At 47.6% G+C, this 16,463-nt stretch overlaps 1 protein-coding gene across 3 annotated transcripts in view; it reads right to left on the bottom strand.

Annotated features, from left to right (window-relative positions):
* The window catches only part of RFTN1 (raftlin, lipid raft linker 1), a 204,253-nt gene that overhangs the window by 172,780 nt on the left and 15,010 nt on the right, over positions 1–16,463 (bottom strand). For all 3 annotated transcript variants that reach the window (XM_066245356.1, XM_066245354.1, XM_066245355.1), the window contains exon 2: positions 12,378–12,530. In XM_066245356.1, coding sequence (XP_066101453.1) covers positions 12,378–12,522 — 145 coding nt within the window. In that variant the 5' untranslated portion in view covers positions 12,523–12,530. The remainder of the gene's footprint in view (positions 1–12,377; positions 12,531–16,463) is intronic.

The following is a 16,463-nucleotide window of genomic DNA, read 5'->3' as shown; positions in this document are numbered from 1 at the left end:
TTACCGTTACAATATTAAGATTATCATCATCATCATCCACGTCCATTGCTCCTAACACCTCATCATCTGCAGGGATTCTCAGTAAACCGAGAGAATGCAGGAGCAGAATGGCCTTTCTGCAATTGAGATTAGGGGCTGCAGCTGGAGTTTAGTGTCATCCCTCCCCTAACTCAGACCTGGGTGGGGGCCTCCTGCCTTATGCTCTAACACAGGGGTCCCCAAACTACAGCCCACCGGCCGCATGCGGCCCCCTGAGGCCATTTATCCGGCACCCACCGCACTTTTGGAAGGGGCATCTCTTTCATTGGTGGTCAGTGAGAGGAGCACATTGACCATCTATCTCATTAGCCAAAAGCAGGCCCATAGTTCCCACTGAAATACTGGTCAGTTTGTTGATTTAAATTTACTTGTTCTTTATTTTAAATATTGTATTTGTTCCCGTTTTGTTTTTTTACTTTAAAATAAGATATGTGCAGTGTGCATAGGGATTTGTTCATAGTTTTTTTTATAGTCCGACCCTCCAACGGTCTGAGGGACAGTGAACTGGCCCCCTGTGTAAAAAGTTTGGGGACCCCTGCTCTACTAGCTTGGGCTGAGTCTTCCTTTTATCCATCCACCTCCCCTCCTTCATAGCTTCTAACATTTTGCTTTAAGATTGCTTTTTTGTTTGTTTGTTTTACCTGGAAAATAATGCCATAAATATCAAGTGACTTTATGTGCAATTCTGCTGAAGAGCTGCAAATATTATAGATGAATTTATGCTCTAAAGCTGCAGCTACCACATTTAGAGAGAGGTGATAAATACCTCATTAAGGATGACAAAACAAACACTACAGGACACTCGAGACTCCGAACCCCATGGTGAAACCCACTTTAAACCAAGACTCCTCCTGCCATCCAAATAACCACCCCTTCCCCCAGCTCTTTTCCATAGCTTCCTATGTGGGGCTCTCCTGCAGAGGGGAACCCACACCTGAAGGCCCCTGCAGCCAGGTGTCACTCCTAGTCCACTACCGGATACATCACCAACTCAAGCTCAGTCCATTAACGCTTTTCTAGGTGGCCCACTCTACGGCATATCCACAGGGCGTGGTCAGACTGGCAGGGGCAAGGCAAAGAAATAGGAGAGGGGTGCAGGGAACTGAGGTGATGCAGACTTAACTAAGGCAGTCTTCCAAAAAGGAGCCAAGGAGGAGGCCAGACATGTGAGTGCTGGGGCCGACCGCAGCCAGCAGACCGGCTTCTGAGGCGGAGTGGTTAGAAGTAAGTGTGATGAGCCACATTCCTGAAGATGAGGCCCTTCTAGATGCTGGGGAATATGCTGACCACAGCCATAGTTCTGACTGCCCCCTGAGCTGAACTGTGCCCTCCTGCCCTGGCCACGTGGGGAGGACAATATTCACTAACCAAGGCCCCTAGCCAAGAAGGGACTGTCTGCAGTCTGCAGACCCAAGACAACTGGCCAGCTACAAACCTGGCCAGCAAGAAGCCATTCCCTGAACCCATCTCCCATGCCTCCTCCTCCAGCGGAGCCCAGTAACCTCCTTGCCGACACTCACTTCGTCCATCCTCCCCTTCTGTGTCCTCCTCTGTCCCCCTCCACAGTGGCTGGTCATCCCCGGGGGCTGGGCCCTCAGAGAAGAGAGCCTGGAGGAGGAGAAGCATTTCCTGGACTCTGAAGGAGAGAGAGGACCCAGACATGCCTGGGGGTGGAGCGGAGGGGCAGCACTCCACATGGGGACAGTACACGGGGTGGGGGGGAATGTGTGGTCCCCATTCCGGAACAGGGGAGTGGATTCCGGGGAAGCCTGCTGGGAGAGCGGGGGAAGGCCAGAGGGGAGGGCCCCACTCCAGAAGGGCTGGCTTTCTTGACGGACAACCATTTCAAGTGTTAGGGTGTCTACCCGGGAAAGCTGGGCTTCAGTTACAACTAAGATATGGAGGACTCAGGTAAGGAGGGTGTTTTTGGCTGTGGGGGGGATTTACTGCCCTCGGGCTAGCCCAGTGGTTTTCAGTGTGGTCATCCTAACAGCAACATCACCTAGGAACTTGCTAGAAACGCAAAACCCTGGACCCCAGCCCAGACCCACAGAATGACAAATTCTAAGGGTAAGGGGCTCAGAAGTCTGTGTCCCAACAAGCCCACCAAGTGATTCAGATGTTGCTAAAGTCTGAGAACAACGGTTTGTACCTGGCTTCCCAACTGACACCGTGTCACAGTTTTTCTCCACAGGCTGGGGAAGGAAACCAGCCCCAGGGGATCTGGGGGCGACCTGCAGGAGATTCAAACAGCCCCAAGGCTGAAGGGAAGCAAAGCCTCTGCACACGACCCACCTAAGGGTAACCAGCCGGGGCCCCTGCTTGTGCCAAGCACCTGGCCCTGCGCAATGTGCGCTCGCTCATTCTCAGCCACACGGCATCACCCGTAGTTTCAAAAATACTGATGTCTATGTCCCTTCCCCAAGGCTGATTTCATTGGTCTGGAGTGCAGCCTGGGCATGGAAATGGTTAACGGGAAGTTTGAGAATCATTGTGTCAACCTGATTTATTTTATTTTATTTTTTTTAGGAGGATGGCCTATCCTTCCAAATACACTGAGTTGGTCATAAACAGTTTGGGTGTGAACGTATTTCTTGAATTTATTTTATACTTAAAAAACTCACACCACTACCATTTTTTCCCCTCCTATCTCCGCTCAGATAAAAGAAATTCGCACTCTACCTGATCTTGAAGGTTCTCCAAGTGTGGTCCCCTGACCAGTAGTATGGGCATCACTTGGGAACTTGTTACAAATGTAGATTCCTGGGACTTGCCCCAGACCTAATAAATCAGGAAGTCTGGGGCTGGGGCTGAGATTCTGGGTTTTAAAGAGCCCTCCTTTAAGGGAATGATTGGTCATAAGGGCTTCTAGTCTTTCTCTGGAGGGTAACATTATTTTAGATGTTATCTTAAAACCCATGAAATCAAACAGTGCCAGGACTTATAGCTGGTCATAAGGCACCCACGCTTTTAGCGCCAGAACACTTTAGTTTGTTAATTTTTAGACCTTAATGCAAGTTGTGATTCTGATTCTTCTTTTCAGATTAGTCTTTTCCCTGGTGGTGAAGAGAGACTAAAAGGACAACTTACATAGACAATGATTAGCCAGCCACTGCATCTGCAGTTGTGTTTAGGGCTGTGGTTAATCCACACTGGAAGTTCAATAAAAACCGGACCCTCAAATGATTCACTGCCTAACGCGCATGCTTTGAATAATAAATGTCTTTTCTGTTATTACACGACCACCCAAAGTTGACATACAGAAGAACTTAAGGCTAGCCAAAATCCAAGTATGAGCCTGGTCAGCACAATGTCAAAGAAAAAATCCCAAAGGTCAGCTCTTAAAGACCTCTCAGACAGGAAAACCACAAAGATGGGAATTTTAAAAATGTGGCAATCAGACCTGATCCTAGAAACTGTAATGTGTATCGTGGGAGAGTTTTATAAGCAAGAATGTAAGAGAGAAACAAAAGACCAGCTCGAAGAAGATGTGCGATAAAGTACGAGTTACTTTTCAGCTTTTTCGGGGGGAAGCCCTTCCATTTAGTTAAAACTCGCCACAGAGGAGTTGAGGGACCAAGACAGCCCAAAGCGAAGGCTCCACTGTTCAGTAAGATGACAGGATGTGCTACAAACATCCAACTGCTAGGAGGCCCAAGATGAGTTACTTTTATAACCCCTCCAAACTCAAGATCTCAATGTATATATACACCATGGAGGTGACTCCACCCACCTCGTATAATTGCTGTTAGCTGGTTTAAAATCGATTCACACAACACTAGGTGCTGAATAAATAGTAACTCTAATTACTATATGTAAAAACTGAAGCTATCTACCACCTCTCATACACTGTTGGAAATGCAGAATGGTACAACTACTTTGGAGAAGAGCTGGGCAGTTTGTTACAAAGGTAAACATCCATTTCCCAAACAACCAGGCACTTCTACTCCTGCATCTCTATCCAGAAGAAATGAAAACATATGTCCATACAAGACTGGCTCACAAATGTTCATGTAGCCCCAAACTGGAAAACAGCCCGAATATTCAACAGGAGACTGATTAAACAAACTGTGGCATATTCAAACAATGGACTATTCCTAAGAAAGAAAAAGGAATGGGCTCTTGATAACATGCAACAGCATGGATGAATCGCAAAAGCATTGTGCTGTGTTAAAGAAGTACGACGCAAAGGACTCTATGCTGTGTGCTTCCGTTCCTATGTTACTCTAAAAGGAGCCAAACTCACCTCCAGGGACAGGATGCAGGTCAGCGGCTGTCCGGGGCAAGGGCTGGGGGAGGCAGGAGGGAAGGTTTGGGGGTGACGGAAAAGTTCTGTATCTTGAGTATGGTGTTAGTTACGTGGGTGTTTACACTTATAAAAACTCATGGAGCCATGCGCTTAACATGAGAGTATTTTATTGTATATAACTTCTATCTCAATACAATGATTTAAACAGATACACTGAGACACCAGGCAATAGGCCTGACAGGTGGGCACTGAGCTCTCCTCCCTGTACAGTACAAAAGTCCTGGCTGAAGAGAGTTTGGAAGCCATTGCAATCATCAGGCAAGAGGTGAAGGCAGTCTCAGCTAAGGGTCGCACTTACTACTTCCTACCTGTCAAAGGAATTTTTTCATCAAAAAAAGAGAGAGAGAGAGAAATATAATACCTTCCCTTGGGTTCTCAAGGCCACTTGTATGAGTGAGTGACAGTGTTATAAAGCAGAATCAGAGGATCCAGCTGTGTGGCCCTCATGACTGCCAAGCAGGTAACCACCAAACCCACATCCTCCTCTACTAGCTCCTCTCCCTCACCTGCCAGATCAGACACCTCTTGATCTCTCTTGACCCCACCTACTTCTCTTGTCCCAGCTGCAACTCCCTTAGCTGAGACTACCTTCACCTCTTGCCTGATGATTGCAATGGCTTCCAAATGGTTTTCTTTCCCCCAGTTCTACCCCTTCCATCCTTCTTCATTCTAAACGCAGAGTAGGCTTTCCAGGATTTAAATGTGATCATGTCACCTCTCCCCACCTTCAAAACCTCAGTGCTCTTGAGAGAATCTAGACTCCTCAGTCCAAAACCTAAAACCTTTAGTCATCTGCTCCCCACCCCCCACTTACTTCTCCCAAAGACCACACTCCAACCAAACTGAACTGCTGCCAGCTTCCCACGTATATAATGTTGTCTCTGGGTTCTGGTCCCACCCATAGGCTGTCCTCTATACCTGAAAACATTATCTCCTTCCACCCTCGTTCTTCTGCCTGGCTCACTCCAAATCCACCTGCAGATCTCAAGCTTTCCTTGGCACAGACACACCCTTTCAAAAAGACTGGGGGCTACCATGTTCCCTCTATCACCATCACTAAGCATTGAGTACTACAATCCCCTGGCTCTTCATTTGCAAGAAATTCTGAACCAATCTAAACCAAGTAGACTAGACCATTGAATTGTCTCCCTTCAAAATTCAAATGTTAAAGCCCTAACCCCCAGTATAACGGTATTTGGAATAAGAAAATAATTTGTTAAAGGAGGTCATAAAGGGAAGGGACTCTAATCTAATAGGATTAATGTCCTTAAAAGAAGCGATATTAGAGAGCTTGCTCTCTGTCTCTCTCTCAGCCATGTGAGGACAGAGCAAGAAGGTGGCCTCCTGCAAGCCAGGGAGACAACTTTCACTGAACCCGGCCATGCTGGCCCCCTGACCTGGGACTTTCAGCCTCCATGACTGTGAGAAAATAAATGTCTGTGGTTTAAGCACCCCCACCCCCACCACCACCACCATCCTGGTCTGGAGTATTTCGTTATGGCAGCTGAGCTAAGACAATCGGAATAATTCTCCTGTCTGGTGCACCCCTATGTCCTTAGGACACAACATCCTCGCCCCAGGGTGGCCTTCAATAAGTATTTGTGGCATCAATGAACTCTCATTCTATGGTCCCAAGAGAACCCAAAGGTAAAATTTCAGAATAAAAACAGTCCATTAATCAGAATTAGAGATGTGGGTTCATGCCTGGAACCATGCTATCCTCCCTAATAAGCAGACTAGAGCAGCCCAACAGAACTTTCTGGGCTGATGGAAGCATTCTCTACCCTCACTGTCCAATATGGCAGCCACCAGACACATGGGGCTGCTGCTCCCCTGCAGTGTGGCTAGTGTGACAGATGGACTGAGTTTTTAATTTTTATTTAATTGTAATTAATTATTGCACTTAGATAGCCATATGGCTGGTGGCTCCTATACTGGACAGCACAGGACTGGAACATTCAAGCAAAGACCAAGCTCTGGGCACTAGCCTCATTATACAGATCACTCACTGTGCCAACCGTCCCCGGCAGCAAATACATATAAAACACAGTCGGTTCTCATGGAGCTGACACAGGTAGCTTTCAAGGTCTGTCTGAGTGGCCTGGCACAGAGAAGCCGGCAAAACACACACATAAAAGGGGTAAGATGGGGCCATTTTGAAGAAATTGCAATGCTTTGTGGGCCTCCATCTGGGACGAAACCCATCAGAGGGCAGGTTCATCCTTCGGTGACCAGAGTTAATTGAAAATGTAAGACCTGATCAAATCGCCCAGAATCGAGAGTGGTTTTTTGTGTGTTTGTTTTGGCAGCCAATGTGTTTCCCTGGGAGATTCCCACTGCTGTTTGCCTCCGCCAGCCTCCAAGTGAGGCTGCGGTTCCAGTGCCGTCCACAGCAGCTCCACACTCCAGGCCAGGCACCAACAAAACAGTGCTAGCTCTGGCTTTGGTTTTTTTAAATAGTGCATGTAATCCCCTTCCTGTCTAAGCCACCAGGTAGAATTGAGGCCAGCTCACTTCCTGGCACTGCATCTTTAGAAAAATTACTTAACCTTTCTGAATGTCTACTTCCTTGTCAGCAAAAAAAAAAAAAAGAGAGAGAGAGAGAGAGCATGGGTGTACTCATATGCCTCATTACTTACTGTGAGGATTCAATGACATAAGAAACCACCCAAAGACAAATGTTCACAGCAATTTAATTTTTAATCACCAAAAACTGGAAATGACCCAAATGTTCATCAACAGGTGAACAGAAAAACAAACTCTGGTACACCCGTGCAAGAGACTACTACTCAGCGATAAAAGAAGAATGAACTACTGACACCAGACAACATAGATGAATCTCAAAATAAGTAAGCTAAATGGAAAAAGCCAGACCACACTATTTATAGAAAGTTTTATAAAATAAAATCAGTGACAAAGAGGCCCTGGCCAGTTGGCTCAGCGGTAGAGCGTTGGCCCCGCGTGTGGAAGTCCCGGGTTTGATTCCCGGTCAGGGCACACAGGATAAGTGATCATCTGCTTCTCCACCCCTCCTCCTCTCCTCTCTCTCTATCTCTTTCTTCCCCTCCCGCAGCTGAGGCTCCACTGGAGCAAAGTTGGCCCAGGCGCTGAGGATGGCTCCATGGCCTCTGCCCCAGGCACTGGAATGGCTCCGGCCACAGCCGAGCAATGGCCCAGATGGGCAGAGCATCGCCCTCTGGTGTGCATGCCGGTGGATCCCGGGCGGGCGCATGTGGGGAGTCTGTCTGACTGACTCTCCACTTCTAATTTCAGAAAAATACAAAAAACAAAAAATCAGTGACAAAGAGCAGATGCTTGTCTGGGAACAAAAGGGTTGGGAAAAAAGGAGGATTGCCAAGGAGCATGAGGAACCTTTGGGGTGATGGAAAGTTTCTGCCTCTTGATGAGACGATGGTTTCAGAGGCTTAGCACCTTAAATACCTGCAGGGTAGTGGGCTAACATTATACTTTGACAAAGTTGTAAAGTTAGGACAAAATAGATCAGGAATAAATGCTCCATACAGGACTGGACACATCGTAGGCTATTGACAACTGTTGGCTCCACCCTGGAGCAATAACAAATAATCCGACTGGAGCTTCCAGGAAAGAGCCTGTGAGGCCGCGGGGAACCGAGTCAGCATGCGCAGCACTAGTCAGTTCACTAGAACGCGACTACCCAGGACACACTGTGCTCAGCCAGAAAGCGTGAGCGAGAAAGAAGACCAGAGAGGTGAGCGAGGCTTGGCCTCTGCCATCAAGGAAACACAGTGCAATATATGACGTTAAGAAAGTGGCACACGATGATACTGGCAACATTGGTGTACAGAAGAACGTAATTCTGACACGGTGGATGTCAAGAGAGGAGAGTTCTGGTGGGTGGGATTCTGGTAAGCAGTGAGGGGTGGGGTGGGCCCTGTGCTAATCAGGACGCTGGGAAGTGAGAGTCCGGGGAAAGGAGAGGCAGGGAACAGGGAAGGCAAGGGCCACAGCACACGTCTTCCCGGCAATGACAGGGGAGAGACCCACAAAGGGCCAGGCCAAGCAGAGTAAAGCCCTGAGCTCCAGCAGGAACCTGCGTTTCATTTACCCAGGGGAACCAGCCACAGGGTTCAGCATGATCGGATCTGTGTTTTATACAAACAGGTCCTATCTCAGGCAATTTAGCAATCTGTCAAGAGTTCTGACACTAGTATCTTTCAACTCAATAATTCCTGAGGAAATAATCAGAAATGTGCACAAATAGTTATGTCCAGCATGGTTTATCACAACATTATTTATAACAGCCCAAAGCCCAAAATAACTTATATGTCTAATAGAAGGGAACTGCTAAATAAATTACAGTATGATGAGTGATTAAATCATGTATAGCCATTAAGTCGTATTTCTGGAACATATGGAATGACAGGGACATGCCTCACTATACAACATTAAGTTGCAAAACAGCAGAATACAGAAATATACATTGACTATTCATTCAACAAATATTTAGTAATTGTCTACTGTTTGCCAGCATTGTTTTAAATCCTAGGATACAGCAGAGGCTAAAAGAGACACAGTCCCTGCACTGCACTCTACAGAGGGCTTTTACCTCCTAATGAAGGAAAGTCCACAACAAATAAGGACACAAATAATGATAAGCAAAATGTACGGCAAGTAAAATGGTAAGAAGTGCTATGGAGAAAATCAGAAGGGGAAGAGACGGGGTGGGAGAGGAGGCAGAAATCTCAAATAGGGCCCTGGCCGGCTGGCTCAGTGGTAGAGCATCAGCCCAGTGTGTGGAAGTCCTGGGTTCAATTCCTGGTCAAGGCACACAGGAAAAGTGACCATATGCTTCTCCTCCTCCCCATATTTCCCTCTCTCTCTCTCTCTCTCTCTCTATCTTCTCCTGTTGCAGCCACGGCTCTAATGGTTCAAGCAAAGTTGGCCCCATGTGCTGAGGATGGATCCATGGTCTCGCCTCAGGTGCTAAAATAGCTCAATTGCCAAGCAATGGAGCAGTGGCCCAGATAGGCATAGCATCACCTGGTAGGGGGCTTGCCAGGTGAAATCTGGTTGAGGAGCATGCAGGAGTCTGTCTCTGGCTCCTTGTCTCTCACTTAATAAAAAAAAAAAGAAAAAAGAAAGAAAGAAATTGCAAATAGATAATCAGGGCAAGTTCCACGGAGATGGGGGTTAGAGTTTGGGTGAAGGGTATATTTGGGAGGACTTCCAGGCAGAGAGAACAGGCAGTGCCCAAGGCCTGAGAAGGCCTGGGGGTATCAAGAAATAGCAAGGCTGCAGTGGCTGAACACGCAGGACAAATGGAGGAGAATGAAAACAGAAGGAAGCCGGTGTCCCTCGGGTGAAGGGAGCCACAGCAGGACTTTGAGCAGAAGGCTGATATGAGCTGTAGGGGTAGGGGCAGGAGCAGGGCGATCAGATGGGATTTTCCTAATGTTTTCCCAACATTTTATAATGGGCATATGCTTATTTTATTTTATTTTTATTGACTGATTATTTTAGAGAAAGAGAGAGAGAGAGAGAGAGAAACATTCATTTGTTGTTCCACTTAGTTGTGCATTCACTGGTTGCTTCCAGTATGCGCCCTGACGGGAAATTGAAACCAAACCCTATGGCCTTGGCCAGCAGGCTTAGCAGTAGAGCACTGGCCTGGCATGTGGAAGTCCCAGGTTCAATTCCTGGTCAGGGCACACAGGAGAAATGACCATCTGCTTCTCCATCCCTCCCCCTATCTCTCTCTCTGTCTCTCGCTCTCTCTTTTTTCCCTTCCCACAGCCATGGCTCGAATGGTTCAATCAAGTTGGCCCCAGGTGCTGAAATAGCTCCATTGCCGAGCAACAGAGCAGCAGCCCCAGATGGGCAAAGCATCACCCTATAGGGGGCTTGCCAGGTGGATCCCAGTTGGGGCACATTTGGGAGTCTGTCTCTGCCTCTCCGCTTCTCACTTAATAAAAAAAAAAAAATTTTTTTTTAATAAAAATGAAAGAAAGAAACCGCAACCCTGGTGTTTCTTATTTTGCTCTAACCAACTGAGCTAACCAGCCAGGACTTGTATGTTCATTTTCTAATCAAAAGAAAAGGTAATCCAATCAAAGAAAGCACAACACAGAAAACTGTGGGCTGGAGCACAAGGAAGCAGAGAGACACAGGAGGTTGGGGAAGTCATTGAGATGATGAGTGATGAAACAGTGAGAATTTTGGGGTGGGGGGTCAGCAAAAATTACTCTCCTTAACAACGGAAGAAATACACCACAATGCAAAAAATACATAAAGAAGAAAAAAAAAAGAATTTCCCGATAATCTCAGCTCCCTGACAATCAATTCCTAACACCTTGGCATAGTTCTTTCCAATCTTTCTTCCTATACACGCGCTTGTTTTTTCCTTCATCATTCTACAATGCCTAGAATGTTGTGGGCACTCAAACATTCATTGAACAAATAATGGATGGCCAGGTGATGTCATTATAAAATAATTTTGTGTTTGGATTTGTTCATGTTCCATGAACTCTTATTATATGCATCTTCAGAAGTCGTTTTAATAGACTTGGGTGATGACATGGAAATTGTGGGTGAGGAGAAGGCATGGTCACAGAGGACTAAGGTGTCAAGTCTGGCTATTTAAAGGAACAGTGGTGACATTACTCATCAAGGGTGCCAGCAGATGAGGCACCCTTCTGATGAGGAAGCTGCTGGGTTCAGTGTGGGGCACTTGGAAGGGTGCACAGATGATCCCCACAGAGATGGGCAGCTCTCCATCTCCCTCAGGACTCGGGAAGCAGGTGGGCCTCAGCATGGAGGTGGTAACAGAGGAGGAGAAGGGGGAGGGTGGGAAGGGGGAGAAAGACAGGGAGGAGGGGGAGGAGGGGGAGGAGGAGAGGGAGGAGGGGGTGGGGGAAGAGGGGAAGAAGGGTGAGAGAGGGAGAGGAGTGACAGTAGTACTGCCCAACTACGTGCCAGATAGTGTGTGAGAGCTTCACACATACTCCCTCCTCTAAGTGCCGCAGCTGTCCTATGAGATGGATAGTTGGTCCTATGAGATGATAGTCAAGCGCTCATCTGATAGCCCAGGACTGCAGGCCTAGTGATCTGCCCAGCCGCTCCACAGCAGAGCCAGGACTCACACCCATGAACTTGAGGGCTCGTCCCACTAATTCTCTTACTAGAAGCTCAACATACACTCAAGTCCAGGGAGGAAGTGTCATAAGATGGTTCAGTTTTGTAGCACCTGGTTTTTGCTCATAACTTACAGAGACTGCCATCCCCCCCACCCCCAAAAGAAGAACGCTCCCTTTCTCTGCCGAAAACATACTTTGCATGTTTTCCAACTTACAATTATAGCCTGTTGAGTTTTCCCCTATGTTCCCATGTGCAGGAGTCTTCCCTGCCACCAGTAAGAAGCGCCAGATAACCATGTCCCCAGAGCACCAGCCCAACACTCCACAGACAGTCAGTGCTCAGCAAATGTTCTGGGGTAAAATCTCTAATCCTCACTTGCCAGTCACCCCAGGCTAGTGGGATGCAGGTGGTGGCAGGTGGCAGGACACCCTGTGGCCCAGGTGAGGCAAAGCCAAGCCCTCTTGAAAGATGGTGGAACAGCGGGCAGGTAAATTTGGTTGGATGGGCAGATTAATGTGAGGAGATCAGGCACATTTTCCTTTTCCTCATTGGCTTGGCATAAAACAGGGTCTGCAAATGGGTGGGTCCATGAGCCAAATTCAGCCCACTCATGTGTAATAGTTGGCTCATATGTGGCTTTAACTGGAATTAGTTACTGTATTTTAAAACGCGAAAGGGTTTCGCATAAAAATCTGGCTTTCTGCAAGCAGGCCCCTTTGCACAGGCCTACCCTTTTGTGTTTCCTACAGCTCTCCACCTTGTCTACCTCCCCAGGATGTCCTTGTCCACCCCTCTGACCCCCACCCCGGGGCAGCCTCAGCTGAAGACCCTGCCTGGTGATGGGGGCGGGGACTGCGGAGTGATTCTGGGTCCAGCTCACCGTCCCCAGGAACCCGGCCGTGCCTATACTCACCGGCACTCAGAGTGGTGAACTCCAGGAAGCGGTACTCATAGGACACATCTATCTTGGTTTCCACCTGAGGCCTCTTCAGAGTGGAATAGATATTCCCAGGCCGTCTGTCGTCGCGTTTCTCCAACTTGTTCAATCCGCACCCCATCTCAGCAGCTGTCGGCGAAAGGGGGAAAAAGGGCAGGAGCACTGTTTGAGATTTCGTTCTTAAACACCACAGTACAAGAGAGACTCCACATTTCCCCCAGAGAATACACCGAGGACCTCAGCCTCGAGGAAATCTAGAGTGTAACTCAATATACGCTCTGAACACCAGAGGACCCGAGCGCCACACCCAGGCCGGCCCCGTTTCTGTGACGAGATCATTGCCAGCCATGCTGTGATTTCTGAAACGACCCGAAAGCACACTGCTCTGCGCTTTCTCCGTGGCTGAGGAAAGGAATAATACCTCAGAGTGCCTCCTCAGTTCCACTGCGGTCTGTGTATGCATATGATTTAAAAACGGGGCCTAAAAAGCAATACAGCGCCTTACGGTGACAGCCCATCTAACTGGAGAGAGAGAGAGAACGAGAGAGAGGTGTCACCTTCACCGTGGTTGCTAAGAGAAAATAATAAGTTGTTACAATTTCCCAACTCCAAAGTCCTTTCTACCCTCAACAGTAATTATTTAGACAGGAATTGATATTCAGAAAACACCTCTAAAAGGAGATGGTCGTTTTTTATGGGCCTTGTCAAAAGATTCCCCCCCACACACACACACACACAACATTTTTTTCTCTTTTAGACCACACCACAGGAATAATACTATGCTTCCACAATCTTAGAGTCATTTTAGACCAAAAGAAAAACTGGCCGAACACTAATAAGCGGGGCTAAAGAAATGGGAAGCAGAAATCCACATGTATTATTAGAGTGAAGATGCGTAGCTACAATTTGAAAAGAACATGGGAAATGTTAAAATAATGTGCGTATTAGGGTGGCTCAGCATCATCAGTCTTCTAGGGGCTGAAAAACAATGGAAGTTCTCTGTTAATTGCGTAGAATGACATTCACCAAACGACTCTTTATCCCTGCCCCCCCCCCACCCCAGACTTCAGTGGAAGATATTTTCCTTTTGTGCACCGAACGTGACCAACACTCCCCCCCCCCCCCGGGGTACGGGTTCTACCATCACAACATATTGCATGAAAATTTTAACTGGCCAAGAATATCACAAACAGAAATGTGGTAACCACTTCCTCTTAGAGATAAGAATTTCCTTTTGCTTGATCCATTCACAAGGTACCCAGCTTCCTAAGGCAATTTGGCAAGCTCCAGAAAAACAAACTGAACCTCCAAAACGGTGTGGGGGTGGGGTGGGTGGAAGAGTGGTGTAGTGACAACCAGGCTATACTTTTCAGTAATTAAAAAAGTCTAGAAGGATGGATGAGAACAGGAAGGCTTAGTTATGCCTTAATAAGGGAACATTAGCGTCCAAAGGGCCAGAGCAGACATGATTTATGTGCAATCTGCATGAACTGATTACTTGTAAAATACTCCAGTTCTGCAGATTTAATAGCTGATTTGTACAGAGGCTGCCTATGTAACCGCTAAAAAGCAAGCCAGCTGGCATCTGCTTCCACAAGGCAGAAGAAAAGTGGACAGGGAAGGTTCCTAAGTACCAGGGACCAGGTCACTCTGGTGAGGTGAGCACTCGTTACCACTAGAACAGAACTGGAAATAACCCAGAGGCTCACCAAGTCACTCATTTCCTAAGAAGCACAAATGGGGATCTCCAAGCAGAAACCTCTTACTCAAAAATCCTCTCAGTCTTGTCATCCTGTTAGGTAAGTTCTAGCATTAGAGATTCATTCATTTGAAATCAGAATCGGTCTACCTCGGCATCTCCTTGAAAACCACAAATATCTCCATGGGAAGAGCAATAAACCAAGCCACAGGTAGCCACTAACACTTTAGTATGATTTAATTTCTTCTATATAGGGCAGGTTCCCGGACAGCAGAAAAAAAATAAAAGAGGAGAGGGTTACCGAGAGGAGTAAGAAAGACTTAGACAAGGCTGGGGTAGGTGGTGGTGGTGGCGGTGGTGGAGGTATGCCAAGGAGCATTAGAAAAACCCTCCTCATTTAAAACTCTGAGTTCAAGTTTTAATCAGACTGTCCCACACTTGAGGTCTCTGCCCAAGTTCACCCTGAAGTGCACTGTGCTTGTCTCACAGGATATGCTGTGGCTGTAAGGCAAATTATCCATGTGGCCAGACACAGAAAAGATAAACAGTACCAAACAGGAACAAAACGGCAATAGCAGTAAATCCCTGGCGGGGAGGGGGGTAGTGTCTCAAACTTAAGAGAGTCAGTCATTTCCTTTGAAGTTCATTCCTTCATTCTCCCACCAACCCCCACGCTGTCACATAGAAAAGGTTTTTATAGCATTCCAAAAATATCTATATTCAGTCACTACTATGCTGAAACAAGTCACAGAAATGTACCTTACTAAAAGGAGGAAAAATAAGACATAACAGTGCCTTACATGATTGTAGAGTTTGGTAAACTTTACTATATTCACTATGGGAGGTTTTCAAACCATGCTCACACTGGAATCCAAGATGCTTGGGGCAAAGGTTGGGTATGCGCCCTTGAGAGGCAGGAAGAGTGAAGGGAACAGGCCTGCCCCATGCAGGCAAGACAATGTCTGGCGTGGCTACCCATTCTCTCATGTAGACATTCAGGTACATCTTCCTCAGGGGTCGAAGTCTCTAGCAAGGCGGATGGTAAGTGATACATGTGATAGTTTTTAAATGTGGCCCCCAAATCCTTTGACACTCCTGTCATTGAGGTGAGGGTTGATATCACCCCCTCTGAGCCTGGGCTTCATAGATGCTTGACCAACAGCACCTGGTAGGATGACAGAGCTAGTTTCTGGATCCTGGACTTAAGAAACTGGGAGCGGTCCTGGCCGGTTGGCTCAGCGGTAGAGCGTCGGCCTGGCGTGCGGGGGACCCGGGTTTGATTACCAGCCAGGGCACCTAGGAGAAGCGCCCATTTGCTTCTCCACACACCCCCCCCTCCTTCCTCTCTGTCTCTCTCTTCCCCTCCCGCAGCCAAGGCTCCATTGGAGCAAAGATGGCCCGGGTGCTGGGGATGGCTCCTTGGCCTCTGCCCCAGGCGCTAGAGTGGCTCTGGTTGCGGCAGAGTGATGCCCCGGAGGGGCAGAGCATTGCCCATGGTGGGCGTGCCGGGTGGATCCCGGTCGGGCGCATGCGGGAGTCTGTCTGACTGTCTCTCCCCGTTTCCAGCTTCAGAAAAATACAAAAAATAAATAAATAAATAAAAAATAAAAAAAATTAAAAAAAAAGAAACTGGGAGCATCTACTGCCTGACTCTGGAACTCAGCCACCATGCCATGAGGAGGCCCAAGCAGCCCCCCAAAGAGAGGCCCATGTGGAGAGGAACTGAGAGCCAGCACTGACTAGCCAGCACTTGGCCGGTGAGCCATCCTGGAAGTTGAGCCTCTGCCTCAGTTAAGCCACTGACACCACGTGGAGCAGAGACAAGCTGCTTCCATCAAGACCTGCCAGAACTGAAGATTCCTCTGCAAAACATACCACTATTACTGCTTTCAGCCTCTAAGTTTTAAGATGAGTCATCATGCAAATTGTAACTTATACCCCAAGTTTGCTCAAAATGACCATGGCCTGCCGACTCCCGGATGGAGCACCAGTTGAGACTGGCTGTGTTTAGATGCCCTGTTTTCGCCATTCATCCTTGGGAGGATATTTACATTGTTTCCAGTTTGAGTTGATGGACAGGGTGGCAATAAACATTCATGTAGAGGTTTTTATGAGGCTTAAATGTTCTTTTCTCTAGAGTAATACCTAGGAGTGGGATTGCTGGGTTACAGGGTAAGGCGGGATCCTGTTAATGAAAAATGATCCCCTTTACACACTCAGGGTGGCCAGATGTTGACCCACAGGAGGCATGGTGGGAGACGTCCTTTAGAAACCAACACATTGTTTGTCCCTCCACTCCCTGTTCACACCCGGCCACCAGCTCACTGAGTGAAATCATGAGCAGCATGCTATTCATGCTACTC

The sequence above is a fragment of the Saccopteryx bilineata genome, chromosome 10 (genome assembly GCF_036850765.1).
Source record: "Saccopteryx bilineata isolate mSacBil1 chromosome 10, mSacBil1_pri_phased_curated, whole genome shotgun sequence".
NCBI classification, from domain to species: Eukaryota; Metazoa; Chordata; class Mammalia; order Chiroptera; family Emballonuridae; genus Saccopteryx; species Saccopteryx bilineata.
The sequence above is the reverse complement of the archived record's forward strand: the minus strand, read 5'-3'. Positions and strand labels throughout refer to the sequence as shown.